The 15,335-nt window shown below is 39.1% G+C and overlaps 1 protein-coding gene across 5 annotated transcripts in view; it reads left to right on the top strand.

The window, feature by feature from the left end:
* Positions 1-15,335, top strand: part of eps15l1a (epidermal growth factor receptor pathway substrate 15-like 1a) — a 41,626-nt gene extending 26,291 nt beyond the window's left edge. For 2 of the 5 annotated variants that reach the window (XM_018728205.2, XM_018728202.2), the window contains 8 exons: positions 1,388-1,493; positions 2,029-2,079; positions 2,591-2,727; positions 2,838-2,898; positions 3,949-4,031; positions 4,535-4,625; positions 8,587-8,792; positions 12,672-15,335. In XM_018728205.2, the coding sequence (XP_018583721.1) occupies positions 1,388-1,493; positions 2,029-2,079; positions 2,591-2,727; positions 2,838-2,898; positions 3,949-4,031; positions 4,535-4,625; positions 8,587-8,792; positions 12,672-12,818 (882 nt within the window). In that variant the 3' untranslated portion in view covers positions 12,819-15,335. The remainder of the gene's footprint in view (positions 1-1,387; positions 1,494-2,028; positions 2,080-2,590; positions 2,728-2,837; positions 2,899-3,948; positions 4,032-4,534; positions 4,626-8,586; positions 8,793-12,671) is intronic. The other 3 variants (XM_018728206.2, XM_018728204.2, XM_018728207.2) reach the window with 3 other exon arrangements.

The following is a 15,335-nucleotide window of genomic DNA, read 5'->3' as shown; positions in this document are numbered from 1 at the left end:
ATTAAATGTTTAAATTTTGACCAGGTTCATATAACATAGTTCACCCTGTAATATTTGGTCTGCTGTGAATGACTACTAAAATAATTGTGAATATGCAGTTTTCTGAACAAGAAAGCAAAGATTACATGAATCTAATTAAATACGAATTAGTGGTCACTTCTAGATACATTGTAGGTTTTTAAATAAAAAAAAAAAAAAGGGAAAAAAAGGAGAGCCTGTTGGTATGAAAGCCAGACCTGGATATCTGAAATCCACTGATCTGTAATGAAAACTGGCATTGATCCTGTGAGAAATGCAACAGAATTAGTGTATCACACATTGGCTGACTCTGACCATGCTAATTTCACCATTACTGATCACTTGAAGAAAGGAGGTTGTAACCACATGCAATACCTTTCCTGCGAAGTCAGTTGGAAGCATTATTTCCTGTTTTCTGCTTCTAATAGTAAAGTGTCACATTGAAGTAGGGACTTGTCTTATACACAGACTCTAAATAATGTGCACTAATATGAAGTTTTCTGCTTAGTAAATGCTTTTTATCCAAAGCAGCTTCCTGTTTTCACCAATTCATACACTTGGTATTTTACTGAAGCAGTTAAGATTTAAATATCGTTCGGTAAGCAACCTTCTGGTTAGCAAGATCCCTGTCCATAACCACTGCATTTTGTACATCCTTTTTTTTTTTTTTTTTTTTTTTGGTGGACCTGATCACCGTTGTCAGGGTTTAAAGACACATTTTTTATTTTTCCCCACCTTAAGCTGGACTGCTTTGAGAGACTAATGTCTGAACACTTGGTGCTTGTGCTGTTAATTCTTTGCAGGCTTGTAATGATGAAAGGTGGGGCTTTAACCACAGGGGCCAACCCAAACTGTGGAGCTTGTTAATGAAACATAACAAGGTTGAGTTTACTTAGTATGAGCGGCTCTGGGCTCTTGGTGTGCGAGCAGGAGTTTGGGAAATGCGACACTTCTGAGAGTGCGAGACGGTGTTTCCTATTGAGCTGTTTTTCATTCGGAACAGCTGAGCACTGTGGGGCTCGCAGCACAAGAAATGCAAATCGCCGGAAAATGAAAATTTCAAGGGCATCATTTTCAGTGTAATTCAAGCCTATGGGTGTGCTTGACTTGGTCCGCTGTACCAGGGTCTTGTCCTTTCCCAGACATTCCTCCTTTAAAAAGTTCTTGCCTTGCCTGATCATGCTCTGAGCCTGACTGCTGTGGACACAAACAACATTGGAAGTGTTTTTGGAATTGCTGTTTTTGGCAGGTTGGGACCCCTTGACCCAAATTTAAATAAATTAAGATTTACGGACATGGTGTGCTCATCTTTTTCATATGAGGACTTGATGACAGTGATGCTAAATCTCTGCGTTAAATTTCTTTATAGGATGACCCATTCAAGGCCAAGACATCAATGTTTAACAGCAATGCTCAGGAGCTGCACACAGACCCCTTTCACTCTGAGGACCCCTTCAAGTCAGACCCTTTCAAAGGTGAAGTACTGACAGAGTATTTTTGAACTGGCAATACCACTGTAATGAAAAAACGGTTAATGTACTTCACTGTAGCAAGTAGTGCATTTATAGTATTTTAAATCTTATCTGTCCCTTAATGTTAGGAGCAATGCCCTGAATACCGCTCACCCCTCCTCCCTGTGCTTCATCCATGCTCTTTAGTGATGTTTGCAATCTGGTCACAGTCATAAACAGCTTTGCTTGCCCTCCCCTGTGTTTTATAAGTTGTTCTATGAAACCACATACTCTATAGGGTATTTACTAATGGTGCTAACAACTTTTATTTCTTCCATAGCATTTGAGATTTTACTGGTTTGAGAGTGTGTGTGTGTGTGTGTGTGTGTGTGTGTGTGTGTGTGTGTGTGTGTGTGTGTGTGTGGTTTGTGATGCACTTGTGGAAGTTTCTCTTTCTCATTCCCTGCCTTAGTACCTCTGCTCTGGTCTCTTCTGCTCTGGTTTTTCCTATGGCCTCTGACATCTGTTCCTTTCCTTCAACTGGCCTGCTGTCCATTAGGGGACCCTTTCCAAACTGATCCATTTGCAAAGCAGGCACCAACCAATGCAGGTATTTGCTCTTATTTATGTTCAAAATAAAGTTATAAAATACCACATTGGCAGGATGCGCACATTGATTGTTCAGGTGTGTTTGTATTGTTTATTTGTCTATATATGACTTGTGCAGTTAATATATTCTGTGTCAGAGTAAATTTTTTTTGAATCGGAGCCAGTTGTTTACATTGTGACATTGTCTTCTGAAGCCATGTCCAGTAGTGTTAATTACATCCTTTTAAATACCTTGTTTAAGAATTTGTTTTTAAAATGTTTCTGGCTAGTTTTGTTGTCTTTTTGTCTATATTGATGACTTCTCAGTTTATCAGAATTGTGTGTGCAAGCATATGCCTTTGTTTGAATGTATATCACCTGTAAGCATAATGACAGGGTTTCAAATTATCAGTGACTACCAAGCTTTGATTGATAGACACACACACTTCCATCAACTATGTGGGAAACACAGCGAGCGAAACTATGATGAAGTCATGCCACTACCATGACAGCAGATTTTACTTTGCACTCAGATCCATTTGGGGGAGACCCATTCAAAGAAAGTGACCCTTTCAAGACGTCGTCTGAAGACTTTTTCAAAAAGACAGTCAAGATGGACCCCTTTACATCATCTGACCCCTTCAGTAAAAGTGCTACACTCCCATCCAAGGTAATGGCTGGTGCACCATCGGAAGGTTATCCTTCTTATAGAAGCATGCATTCCTCTATTTGTTGCTTCTACCAAGAAGAATTTTCCCCTTTTTTATTTCTTTATTTCAGACAAGCCACTTTACCAGCAGTGACCCCTTCACCTCTACTAGCCCAAAACCAAAAGGCTCAGGTACATGTTATGAAAATCATACAGATCATCCATCCATATAGAATACATTTGGGTTTTTGCTTCTGTCACAATTTGAGGTGATTTCACTACTGCTCTTATTAATTTTAGGATTTTTATGGAAGTATTTATATAACAAAGTAAGGATATTAATGTAAAAATTCTTCAGAAAATATTTTTTGAAGGCTTGGATTGTGTCATATGTTAGTCCACATTACGCAGTATAATTAATTTGGTGTTGATATAAATTTACTAGAAAAATTAACACTGTAGCATTGTTCTAGTGTAAGCTGTGAGGTGGACTCTACAGATGAAGCTCATATTCTTCTTGATTATTTTTCAGTGTATCTTTACATTGTCATGTTACCAGTACACATTTCACTTTTTTCCCATTTGGGCAATAATAATTATACATAAAAACAATTCATCACTTTTTTTGTGTGTGACTGCATATTTTTCTTTCATTTCGGTATGTAGTTAAGGCTTTTTGTATGTTGTTTCAGGCCATCTAAAATTTGTCATGGTGAAAAGAAAAGGTTCTTTGTTCTCTCCAAGTAGGCGATTGACCAGTGATGGTGCCACCTGAAATATGCCATGACCTGTAGATTCCATCACTGTGTGGAGTTATGAGCCAGGTGTTTGTCTTTGGGATTTTAGCTGAGATGCATTTACCTTTTTAACAGGAAATTGCTGTGGTTTGTAAGGAAGGTCTCAAAGTGAAGGCTCCATCCAGCACTCATAGCTCGTGGTCTGATGGGAACACTAGTTTGGCTGTGACTACTGGCTGCTCTAGTCTTATTCTGGCACCATTTTTCTCAAGCTGATTTATTTTGAAAGATCAGAAAGCTGTGTGTGCAAGGATTTTTCAATGCATCACTTAATATGGATGTTCTTCGCACTTGTGCAAGTATCTGGTTAAAATAGCCAGAACTTGAAAAGTCACTCATGGGTAACACAGATGTAAAGTTCATTTCACAAATATAAAATTAGAGAAACATGGGTGTGAGAAGGTTAGTTTTTTTAATTGGTTATGTTTATTGTGTGGGCTTGCAGATCCCTTTGGAACACTTGACCCTTTTGGAGGTAGCTCCTTTGGCAGCAACAGTGGTTTTGCAGACTTCAGCCAGATGTCCAAGGTGAGAGTTGCACATCATACAAAAAAAGATGGGTGTTTTATAGCAGTGCAGTCTCATAGTATGCATCTGCTGAAAAAGTGGATGCATAGGAGGTTTTGCTTTCGAGCAAAGCATCTTTAAGTTTTTGTGTATGAAAGTCACAGACATCACTAGTGAAATGAAGGACTCGGAAACCCCCATCAGCCCTCAGGTTTTTATCAGACCCTTCTGTCCGACACATGGAATGTGATATGGTGTGCCCTTTGGCGGCCTTTCCCTTTAACCATATTTACAGTCACACTTGAACAGTGGGGAAATTATACTTTGAACATTTTCTATAAAAACCTGTTGTTTCTTCTTAGGTGTGAGTTTCTGTGTTTTTGTCATCCTATTTAAATTGCTCATCATTTGCTGCGATCTCATTAAACACGCTTTTTTAGCGGTGTCACGGGTGTTGTCACAAAACCAGTTATAATGTACTTGTGTGCATCTCATGCACTATTTCTGCTGCTTTTGCCAAACAGGGATTTTCAGAGGACCCCTTCAGCAGAAACCAAGACACCCCAGCATTGCCACCCAAGAAAACTGTCCCACCCAGACCCAAACCTCCCAGTGGTAAGCAGTCACAAAAACAGTGGAGGAAAATGGCTGAAATCCATCCTCAAGGCAATAACGGCACCAAAACATCATCCACTGCAACTTGATGTTAAGCCAAATGCTGTGGGTGTATAAAGGTGACTGAGTTTATCGAGATTTCTGTGTTGTGAATTGTAAATGACCTGTATTTATGCTTCTCTCATTGGAAGACAGAAAAATGCACTCAGAATAGAAACTCATATGGTGCTGTGAGGGAAGGGGAGCACAATGTCGAGCCGTACAGGAGTCATTTCAACCAGAGTATTTTATTCATTGTAGTTATGTCTTAGACTTTTACAGAAACTTCCCAGTGAATGGATGGAGACAGGTATCTATTGCTGTGCTTTAGGTGACATTTTTCTCCCCACAAGATCCTACATTACCCATGCAACACGTATCTGTCTTACATGTACAAAGTGGAGCAGCACACTGAATAGGAGGTTGTGGACATTATATTTTTATTTTAAAGTAGACTCACTGTTACTTCATGTTAATAAAAGATGATAAAGTGATCTGGCGTCCCATTCATGATGTTTTCTGTCTCGGGTCCGATGTTTGCAGTAGAGAACAGAGACCCTGCATTGTATGAGCTGTTTATTAAAAGAGCAGATTATTTCATTATAGCCTTATCTGATTTTGCCAGAACCTAACCTGTGAATAAATTGTAAGCTGTATTATTAAACTATTGATTTGATTGTCATATTGGATGCAAATGAACAATTCTGAGTCACAAACTGACTTCTGGTCCCAGTTGTGTTGGAAGAGGTACAAGTGTGTAACAACCTAAGTAGAGCACAATCTCCAAAGAAATATTGCTGATGAGACTTTTTATTTGGTTTTGTTTTGGTGTAGCTACAAAAGTAGGAATGTTTTAAGAACTGTACAGAACAATATGGATTGTATGTAGTGTAGTTTTAGTGAATGGTTAGTCCTCTAACGCTTACTAGGTTTAGAAGCCAATTGAGTATCGCTGGTGTGTATAAAAAAAAAAAAAAAAAAAAACCATTGAATGCTTCCTTGTCTGATAACATACTTCATTTTTAATGAATGAAATTATTTTTTATTGATGCTAACTTAAAACTTAGTTATTGTAAATATTTCAGTTTTTCAAAAATACCATTTTCAAATGCTGGTGAATTTAAGGGAATCTTCATTTCCTGAATTTTCAAACATCAGACTGACTTGGTCTGATGTAGTGTCTCACACCAGTGCTGAAGCAGTTTGGTTTTTCATGTACCAAAGTAATACTGGTAATGTCTGGATGTGGATATTTGCCTATCTCTATAGCTGAGAACTCAAACGGTAACGAGTAGCACAGAGTGTAATTGTCATAATAGAATAGAGTCGTGTTTGCCTGACGGTTAAAGAAGGAACTGGTTTGAAAGCACCTTTTTTCTTCTGCTGCCTTGTATTCTAGGGTTTTCATCAAGTTGTAAACAGGAAAGGGTATATAGATAAGGCAGCATCTTTGTCAGAGAATAGTGCAATTTTTACTTCTAAGTGTTTAAGGTTAAGCATATGGGCTTAAGATGCTTTTTCAAGTAGATCAACTTCTGTTATAAGGGAGACTAAATTATGTTGACATCTGAGGATATAACTAATATTGACTCTCTCTGAAGATACTAGGGTGCTATTAAGTTAAATGTATATGTAGTGCATTTAGTTGTAATAGTGTGAGATACATTTATCAAATATGCATCATTATCATGTATGAAATATTTCTTTTATTCATGTTTTTTAATACTGAAGTGTACTTCTATGATTCTTTCTGGTGGTTAACATGTGTGGTGTATATGGTGTTATTTAAAAAATGTTTTCAATGTATAATAGGAAGAGTAGCTCTTTCTGCAGCTTTTTAGCATGGTGGAAAAGTTGAATAGATGTCAGAGCTACAGCTGAAACAGCATGAAAACCCTTTGCTGTAACAGGCAAGCAAGCATAGTTCTTGATTAGATGTGCACTTTCCCATGTGCCCATTGTGGGAGCAAAGAGAGGTCACACTTTACCGAAGACAGGGCAGCATGAAGGACTACAGGCAGGAAGCAGCGTGGGTGTTGATTTGGGGCTACGTGAACTGTCGAGCAATGATCTGCGGTCCACCAGCCCTGGGATGCGCGATTCTCCACCCTTCCCCACTTCCTCCACATGCAGTGTGGCACCATCCTGCCACGCGGCCTGGCCACCCCGCAACACCTCAGGGTACCGAGATGCCACACGTCACCTTTCAACCCTGCTGCCATGAGGCGTTCTTTTAAAAACAAGCACTCCGGAGCAAAAGTGCAAGCCTAGTCAAGCAGAAAAGTGGCATGGATGTTTACGTGCATACAATGACAGCTGTGTGCTAAATGTTAAAAGAAGACTCGAGGCAGTTAGTGTTTGACTTTGAGTCCTTTTTCACAAATGACAATAAAAAGGACACTTTTTTTTTCTTTTTAGCCAACGTGCACTCTTAATTACTGATTTTTGATGGCACAAATAGTCTTCAGTGTAGGGGTTGCACAGGACAGACAGAATAATATCTTGCTTGTCAGTTTTGTAATTGAAACATAAGCTGCATGAAGACTGAAGATATTTTTCAGTAGCTTATTCACCCCCCTTACGCAGAACCCTCTGTGCTCTTGTTAGAACACCGAATGATGCTGCACTGTTAAATATCCTTTAATTATAAAATGAAAATTAGTTTTACAGTAACTTTTGTTTTACCACTGTAGGACTTTGTGTGCGTGTGTGATTGGCTTAGAAGTTAGAGGTTCACTTCGATTATCGGTTCTCATCAGTTCCTGGTCTTTGTGCATGCTTGTTAGAGGATGTTTTGCGATATTTTAAGCCAGGGTGGAGCTCATTGTGGTAAAGTTTTTTTGCCTTTATGTGACAGGGAGAAACTGATTGCTTGGCTGCTTTGTTCTGCTGTAAATGCTGCCCTGTAAGTGTATAACTACCAGCTGTATAAAGAATGTGGTTAACACCTTCATAAAGAAGAGCGACCAGTGTGATGTTCTCACGATGGCATGCATTTTTTTTTTTTTACCCGCACTCTTTGCATATTAGCTATCAGTCTTACATTTTTAAAAGATATTTTAGTACTCTTTCTGGTGCTTCTGTTTGTCTTCTCTTAATTACAATATTGGTGCTGTTGTGAAGGGTACTATGAATTTACAGTCTTGCTCTGTCTGGATATGTAGATGGCAGAAGTGTGTGGAAAAGATCTTAGAAAAACTTGCAGGTTGAGATCTTCACTACTTGTGGAAAGAAATACAGTAATTTTTCCCCTGACAAGTGCATTGAAGCAAGTCTCGCTTAGTGTTAACCTAAATGGCTTCAGATTAGCACAGTCCAACATCTACCTAGTATGAAAGGTTTATTAGGTGGTATTCACATTTAGTACCTGCAGCTGCTTTTGTAGATAAGCTGCTTAAATCAATAATTAGTTACTGGAAAGCTCTCCATTTATTATTTGCTAATGTGAACCAGTCTGATTTATTATTGAGATAGATCAAAGGTCAGACTTTTTTTTTTTTGTAAATATTGTTCAAATTGAAGTGCTCCATGTGGTTTTGGTGCACCACGAGTAGAGCTGAAACTACTGTGGTTTTCAAAAAGAAGAACAAGTCCTTTGTGACCCTGTTCAGACTCTCATGAGGCATGAGCTTGAAGGGGGGAAATAAGCTCACCTAAAAGTGTATTATGGCTCATATGAAATGAAAACATGCAGATTAAATATTTGTGTGCTTGGGAGGAGAGTGTGGGAATACGTTCTCAGAATTAGTATGTGAAAATAAAATAAACAAGTATTGACCTTAATGGTTGTGTTGCTCTGTGACTAAGGGTGTGAGCAATGATGAGCGTTTTGGTAGATGCCGCAGCTTTTTTCCACCACCGTTTTTATTTATTTATTATTTATTTAGTTGGAAGTAATCTTTCTTTTTTCTGAACTTTGTAGGTAAAAGTACTCCAGTAAACCTGCCTGGATCGGCGGATATGTCCAAGCCGAGCGATCCTTTCCAGCCTTTTGGTGCTGATGGCAGCGACCCATTTCAAAGTAAAAAGGGGTTTGGAGACCCGTTTAGCGGCAAAGATCCTTTTGCTCCTTCCTCCTCAAGTAAAGCTTCTAAAGACTCTTCCTTGGGTTTTGCAGACTTCAGCTCTGTAAGTTGAGTTCAGTGATACTCTCTCTGTCCAGTCCACCCTTTTTTGCTTTTCTGCTTATAGTGATCATGACTTTTTTACTGAGAAATCTGCAGCAGAATGCACCACCAGCTTCTGTATCTCTTTGCTGCACCTCACTCTAGTCACCTTCATGCCACAGACATTTGTTATTTTTAAAAAAAAATTCTCATCAATCTGAAGCACACATTTTATGGCAAATTTATTCTAATATATTTCACTCTTGCCAGGAAAAACACAATGGCTTTAGGAGAAGCAGTACTTACTTTGCCTTCCTCATGGTACTGTTGCAGCAGTGGCAGTAGATGCCCTTGTGTAGCTCACCCTGTAGTACTGTAAGAAAGAGGGAGGCTTTCAGTGAGGGTAGAACACAATGGCACTGCTCCCAGCTTCACACCAGGACAGAGCACCATGCTTGAAAGAGCTGGATCTGGCCAGACTGTTGACTTCATGGTTACATATCCAGTTAGTACAAAGGATTGAGACAGTTCTTCACTTTTTTTGTTGTAACACTGAAAAAGCAGCAGATTCCGTTTCATTGAGAGTACAAAATAAAGTCTTTGAAACCTTTTTTGGGTGCTTAAAGGACAGTGTTAAACACTTTGGCTGTTCCTGTGGACTGTCCCCCAAACTAGTAAGTGGGCATCTTGCTGTCAGTACTGAATGGACTGTTCATTTATAGATGCATATTTTGTTCCTGTTAAGACAGCAAAGAGCATTAGGTGTAAATTTCTGAAGTGTATATATATATGTATAGTTTTTTTTCCACTGAACCCGTAAGCAAATTGAAGAGGGATGGAATTGGTCATTTACACGTTTAGCGTTTGTCAAATTCTGTTGAACGTTTTATCGACAGTGCAGCAATCAGCTTTTCTGATAAAGTCAACAGACAATTCTGAGAGCCCATTTTATCTGCAGAGGAGAACCATATTTAAAATATTGTGTTTTTGTTTATCTTTTTGTAGTATGAGGCCTAAGATTCTGGTGGTCCACCTCTCAAAACAGTCATTATGACTTGTTCATTGTAGAGCGTGTAAAGTCTCAAATGGGTGCAAGTGCACTGGAGTTCTGATAAAACAGCAGAAATGTAGGGTGGCCCTTCGTTTTTGGTTCTGGGGAACAGTTCATAGCTGCCAGCCTCGTGATTTGTTAACATCGGTTGCAGCAGTATCACTACTCAGCTCTCAGTCCTGAGTTTACAGAGCATGTCATTGGTGTGCATTCCAGCATCATTGAAAAGCAGACCTGTTCATTTCACTTCCACCCACCCCCCAGCTCCTCACTCCTCACCCCTCGTGTTTCTACTCTGTCTGTGCCCTGTGCTTCCTGTTGGCTCTATGTTAAGGGCTCGTTGCTTGCTTTACCATTTCTTAACATTTCTGACTGGCTTTAGTGCAGGAAAGGAAGGAGAGAAGGTCCGCCCCATTTTCTGATAATCTGGCAAAAGCATTTTTTTTTCTTTTTTAATAGAAAGTGTTTTGTATCTTATGGGGAAAGTCTTAATCAACATTGCTTCTTTTTTGATTCATCAGGTTATGGCGGCTTTATAAAATTGGGCATTTTAGTTTTTTCAGTTTTGTAGTTGTAAAGCTGTATACAGTAGTTGTTCCATTTACAAAATTGGTGAGATCAGTTATAGCTCTGCTAGACGGTATCCAGCAATTGAAATACAATGGTTAAGCAAATCTCTCGTGGTCATTGTCAGTGTGGTTGGCATGCAGAGTACTTATGTATTTTATGTGTGCTTTTTCAGTCTCCTGTCTGTGAAAAGCATCTTTCATTTTCATTTATTCTACTGCATGCCTTTTTGCATGTAGTGCCATCATATTCTTTCTCACAACAACCAAAACAGTCCTGTTTTGTTTGTGCTGGCTGTGTGCTTTCTTATTAGTGTTCAGTGAATGCATTGTACTGTATTTGTGGTATATGTATGTTTTTTTGTACAGTCTTTAATGATTTACTCACAAGATCTGAAAAAGGTAAGAATGGTAGGTTTGTCCTAATGAATATATGTTTGTTCTATGCCATTACAAAAGTCCCAGTGTTGGCAAAACCACTAAATGTACAGTAAGTTCCACTTGTACATCCCAGTCAGTTACACTCTGTATTATGAAGTCATTCAGTTGGTCAGTTTTTGATTGGAAAAATGATCACCACTTATTTTTAAAAGTTAAGTTAGTGGGAGTTTGCCAGTTGCTTTCAATGTAGGCTGAAGTGAAACACACACATTCGCAGTCTGAAGCCGCTTGTCCTGAGTGGGGTCGCGGCAAACCAGAGCCTAGCCTGGCAGCACAGGGCGCAAGGTTGGAGGGGGAGGGGACACACCCAGGATGGGACGCCAGTCCGTGGCAAGGCACCCCAAGCGGGACTCGAACCCCAGACCCACCAGAGAACAGGACCCGGTCAAACCCGCTGTGCCACCGCACCCCCCTGAAGTGAAATGGCGGTTTGTAAAATTTATTATGGGGACTATAGACTTTTTGTATTGATTAACAGAACAGCACTGGGTCACTTACATACATTACATTAGTTCATTTAGCAGACGCTTTTTCTCCAAAGCGACTTCCAATGAACTCTATGTAGTGTTATCAGCCCACACACCTTACTCACCAAGGTGACTTACACTGCTAGATAAACTACTTACAGTGGGTCACTCATTCATACATCAGTGGAACACACTCTTTCTCTCTCTATCTCTCACTCATGCACTATGAGGACCCTGAACAGCATGTCTCTGGACTGTGGGAGGAAACCGGAGCACCCACACACAGACACGGGGCGAACATGTAAACTCTACACAGACTGAGCGGTGATCGAACCCACGTCCTCTTGCACCAACCAGGCACTGTGAGACAGCAGCACTACTTGCTGTGCCACTGTGCCGCCCCTAACATCTATACAGAAACCATACACTGAGAAATTGCAAATACATGCACATACATAAAACAAGACAGTTGATGTGATGAGTATTTTTTTTTTTTTCTGGTTCAGATCAGTGGCACAGTCTTTAATAACAGTTTAATAACGGAAATAAATTGGCATTTTGTTGAATTCCATGTTAATAGCAGCTCCTTTAGTATGGTTTTCATCTGCATTCACTGACAGATGTACTTTCCTAGAGACCTTGTTCTGTTTGGTAATTTTGTGGTGTAAAATGTTACATTTAAATGGCAAAAATGGAGCATTTGCATTAGCAATACTTGTGTACAAACTGTAAAAGTCCAAGTTTCACACTACTCACTTTATATTTTCTACACTTATTTTCCTGATCTGTTGTTCTTGATGGTAAAGTACTTGACCATTTAGTATCCTAAATGTATTTTGCATAATATTTAAACATGTGCTAATGTTTTCTTAAATTGTACATTTAAAAAGTAAACAAATATTACTGACACAGTTTTTTTGTGTAGGAATTAAGGCCAGTAAAATTACCCAGCTGTATAAATGGGTAGGTAATTGTAAGTCGCTTAATACTGTAAGTCGCTTTCGAGAAAAACTTCAGCTAAATGAATAAATGTAAATAAATGTCAGATAACTACCTATTTTTAACGATCAATTCCTCAAACTAATAATGTGTTCATCTTGGACGTAATTTTTTTCTTTCTTCATGCCGGTTTTATATATATATATATATATATATATATATATATATATATGCCAGCTGCATATGTAATTTTTTTTTAATTTAACTTTTTTTGTTGCTGAAATGAGTTAGAATGGTGGCCTTGTTGATCCTTTAGTATGTGCCTGTGGATGGACTGTGTCTTTGTGTGCATGCATTAGGCAGTGCGTAGGGGCGATCTGCTTAATCCTGTCTACACGGCAGCCTGTGTAAAGCAGCCCTCTATTTTTCTCCCACAGTTTGGCAATGAAGCACAGCAGCTGGAGTGGGCAAAGCGCGAGAGCGAGCGGGCAGAGCGGGACCGGCTAAAGCGCTTGCGTCAACAGGAACAAGAAGACTTGGAGCTTGCCATTGCCCTCAGCAAGGCGGAAATGTCCAATGCATGAGGAACATGTGCCACCCCACCACCTGCACTACGCACAGCACTACATCTGTCAGAATAAACATACTCGATAAAAAGTGAGGGAGCGGCTGAAATGTTTTAAAATGGGGGGGAAAGCTCTAGCCTTTGCCCCTTTTCGGGAGGGATGGGGAGGTCCAGCAATCAGTCTCTTTTAAATTTTATTTCATGTTTGGTGGGGGTGATCTGTGGTCTGTTAAAATGTGATATTCACTTGTATAAACTGTACTATAGTAGCTGAGTGATGTTTTAATTTAAAGAGAAAGGCTTTCTGTGCGTCACGAACTCAGTGGCTGTTATAATGCCAGGAGAATAAGAGGGATCCTCTCACCGTTCATATTAGCTCTTAAAGATCAGTCAGGGAAGGCTGTTTGGGGCTATGTTCATGAATTAAGACTGGACAAACCTAGCTATGTGTGCACATAACTGAGAACTTAGAACCACACAACTGCACGGCAGGACAGAAAGAGACAAATTCTGTCTTACGAAATGGTTCCTGAAAGTTGTTTGAAACTGTTAGTGAATGGGATTTCAGCTTTTGAACAAATTGTACAGATATATATTTTTCCTCCTGTTGTTGGCAGACATCTATCTTGTGTACATAGATGATCTTCTGTTGAGGAAGGTGCAGTATGTGTTAATTTTGGAAAAGGCTGAATTATGTGATGATTCGTAAGGCAAGGTCTCAAGTACTGTTATGTTTTAAGGGACATAAAGGTAGACTAGAAGAAACAAACATTAACAGGAATTTCAGAATATTTTGTTACATCTGAAGGTTGACTCAGTTTTATTTTTCCAATTTGAAAATCCTTATATTACTTCTTTTTAGGAAGTCTGGCATATCATTTCTTTAAAAAGGAACATGGAAAAAATATTTCACATTTAATGTACATTTGTTTCCTAAAGGAGATTCTAGCCCTAAGCAGGAAGGCTGTAACCATCAATACAATCTTACAAGCACAAGCTGCGATCAGTTTCTTGAAAACTTGAACTCCCTCCGAAGAAGAGCATGGTTTTATTCTTACTAATCATGACACATGTTAAGTCTTTGGTGTTTCAGCATGTAATCCTGTACTGTACATGGGACTTTTTTTTCCCTGTTGGATGTAGATTCTGGGATGGAGTTGCTACAGTTGTCTTTTTCCTCTCACCTCATCTCACCATCTCTCTACACCATTCACAAATGGGCAGTTGGATTTCAGCCGTTCTAAGTTGTTACTTGAATTATTTTTCATGGTACTGCATGGCACATCTAGACCTATTTGGTTTAAGGATTTGAACTTTACATAAGTGTGTTTTCATTGAAGGTATTGACATGGAAAGAGGCCCTTGAAAATATTGTGAGGAGTAAAATGTAGCTACTTGACCTATTGTGTCTTCAGTGTTTGAGTTAATAGTTTTTCCATGTTATTAAACAAAGTGGAAGATGTATTCAATTTTATCCCCTCAAAAGATCATTTCTGCAGGCACGGATTTCTTGAGGCTTTCCTCAGCCTCGTATGTTGATGGCAGCATCTGTTCGAGTAGAAAATTTGACTTAATGGACATCAAAGTATAGTGAAATTGTGATGCTGCCTGCCTTAAATCCCTTTAAGTATGTTATCTTTCTTCTACTTTCATTACTTAAATTGAAACAAGGATGTGGGGTGGGGAGCAGAACAAAAAGGTAACCCACAACCTGCATTTACAGCCTCTTGTACATAGCTTTCACTTGTTTCTGTCTCCCCTCATCCTCTGTGGTCTGCTATTCCTAATTGTGGTGTTTTAATCGGAGAGACGCCTGTCAGATCCCGATAGTCTCCTATGTGTAGGGTCCCCTGTACCGTTCTGTTGTCCGCCTAGCACCACCTTTACATGCAGGGTGTACTGCACGCTTGGTGGCTCCTACTGCCTTCACCCTCACCTTGGTGCTGAATTCTGTGAAATTGTTTGGATTTCATTTGCTGAAAAAGCTCCTTAGCGTTTTCCCCATCTTATGGGACTTCTTATGTAACATGTAATAGGCTGTTTTTCCACTTTGTTACATACCATTGTGTGCAATAGGTCTTCATGTTCTCGTGTGTTGAAGATGACTGAAAACTTTTTTAATGTAAGTACAGTTTTTACATATTTTGTTTTTTAGTTATGTCAGTTGTATTGGTTGATGCCAAGACATTTCATCCTGTAAAATAAATTAACTTTTTTTGCTTTGGAGCTCTCTTTTAGGGGTCTGACAGCAGATGAGTTCTTAAGCTTAATGCATTCCTGTCCCTTCTCCTTCCTGCCTTAGACTACTTCCTCTCTAGGTGAGATGAACAAGAGGTAAATAAAGTTGTCATACTGAAAAATGCATATGGTGTATACAAACTGTATATTATGTCTGTAATATTGTGGAAGAAAATACAAATGTGTAACTTAAAGCATTTAAAATGATTATAACGGTATTAGTAAAAAGGTTTGAATTTCTTTAGAGTTTTAATCCTCTGTTCATGTTATTGTTTAATAAAATTAAGGCAACATTTGA

This window comes from Scleropages formosus, chromosome 9, assembly GCF_900964775.1.
Source record: "Scleropages formosus chromosome 9, fSclFor1.1, whole genome shotgun sequence".
NCBI classification, from domain to species: domain Eukaryota; kingdom Metazoa; phylum Chordata; class Actinopteri; order Osteoglossiformes; family Osteoglossidae; genus Scleropages; species Scleropages formosus.
Note: the sequence above shows the minus strand (reverse complement) of the source record. Positions and strands in the feature narration are given on the sequence as shown.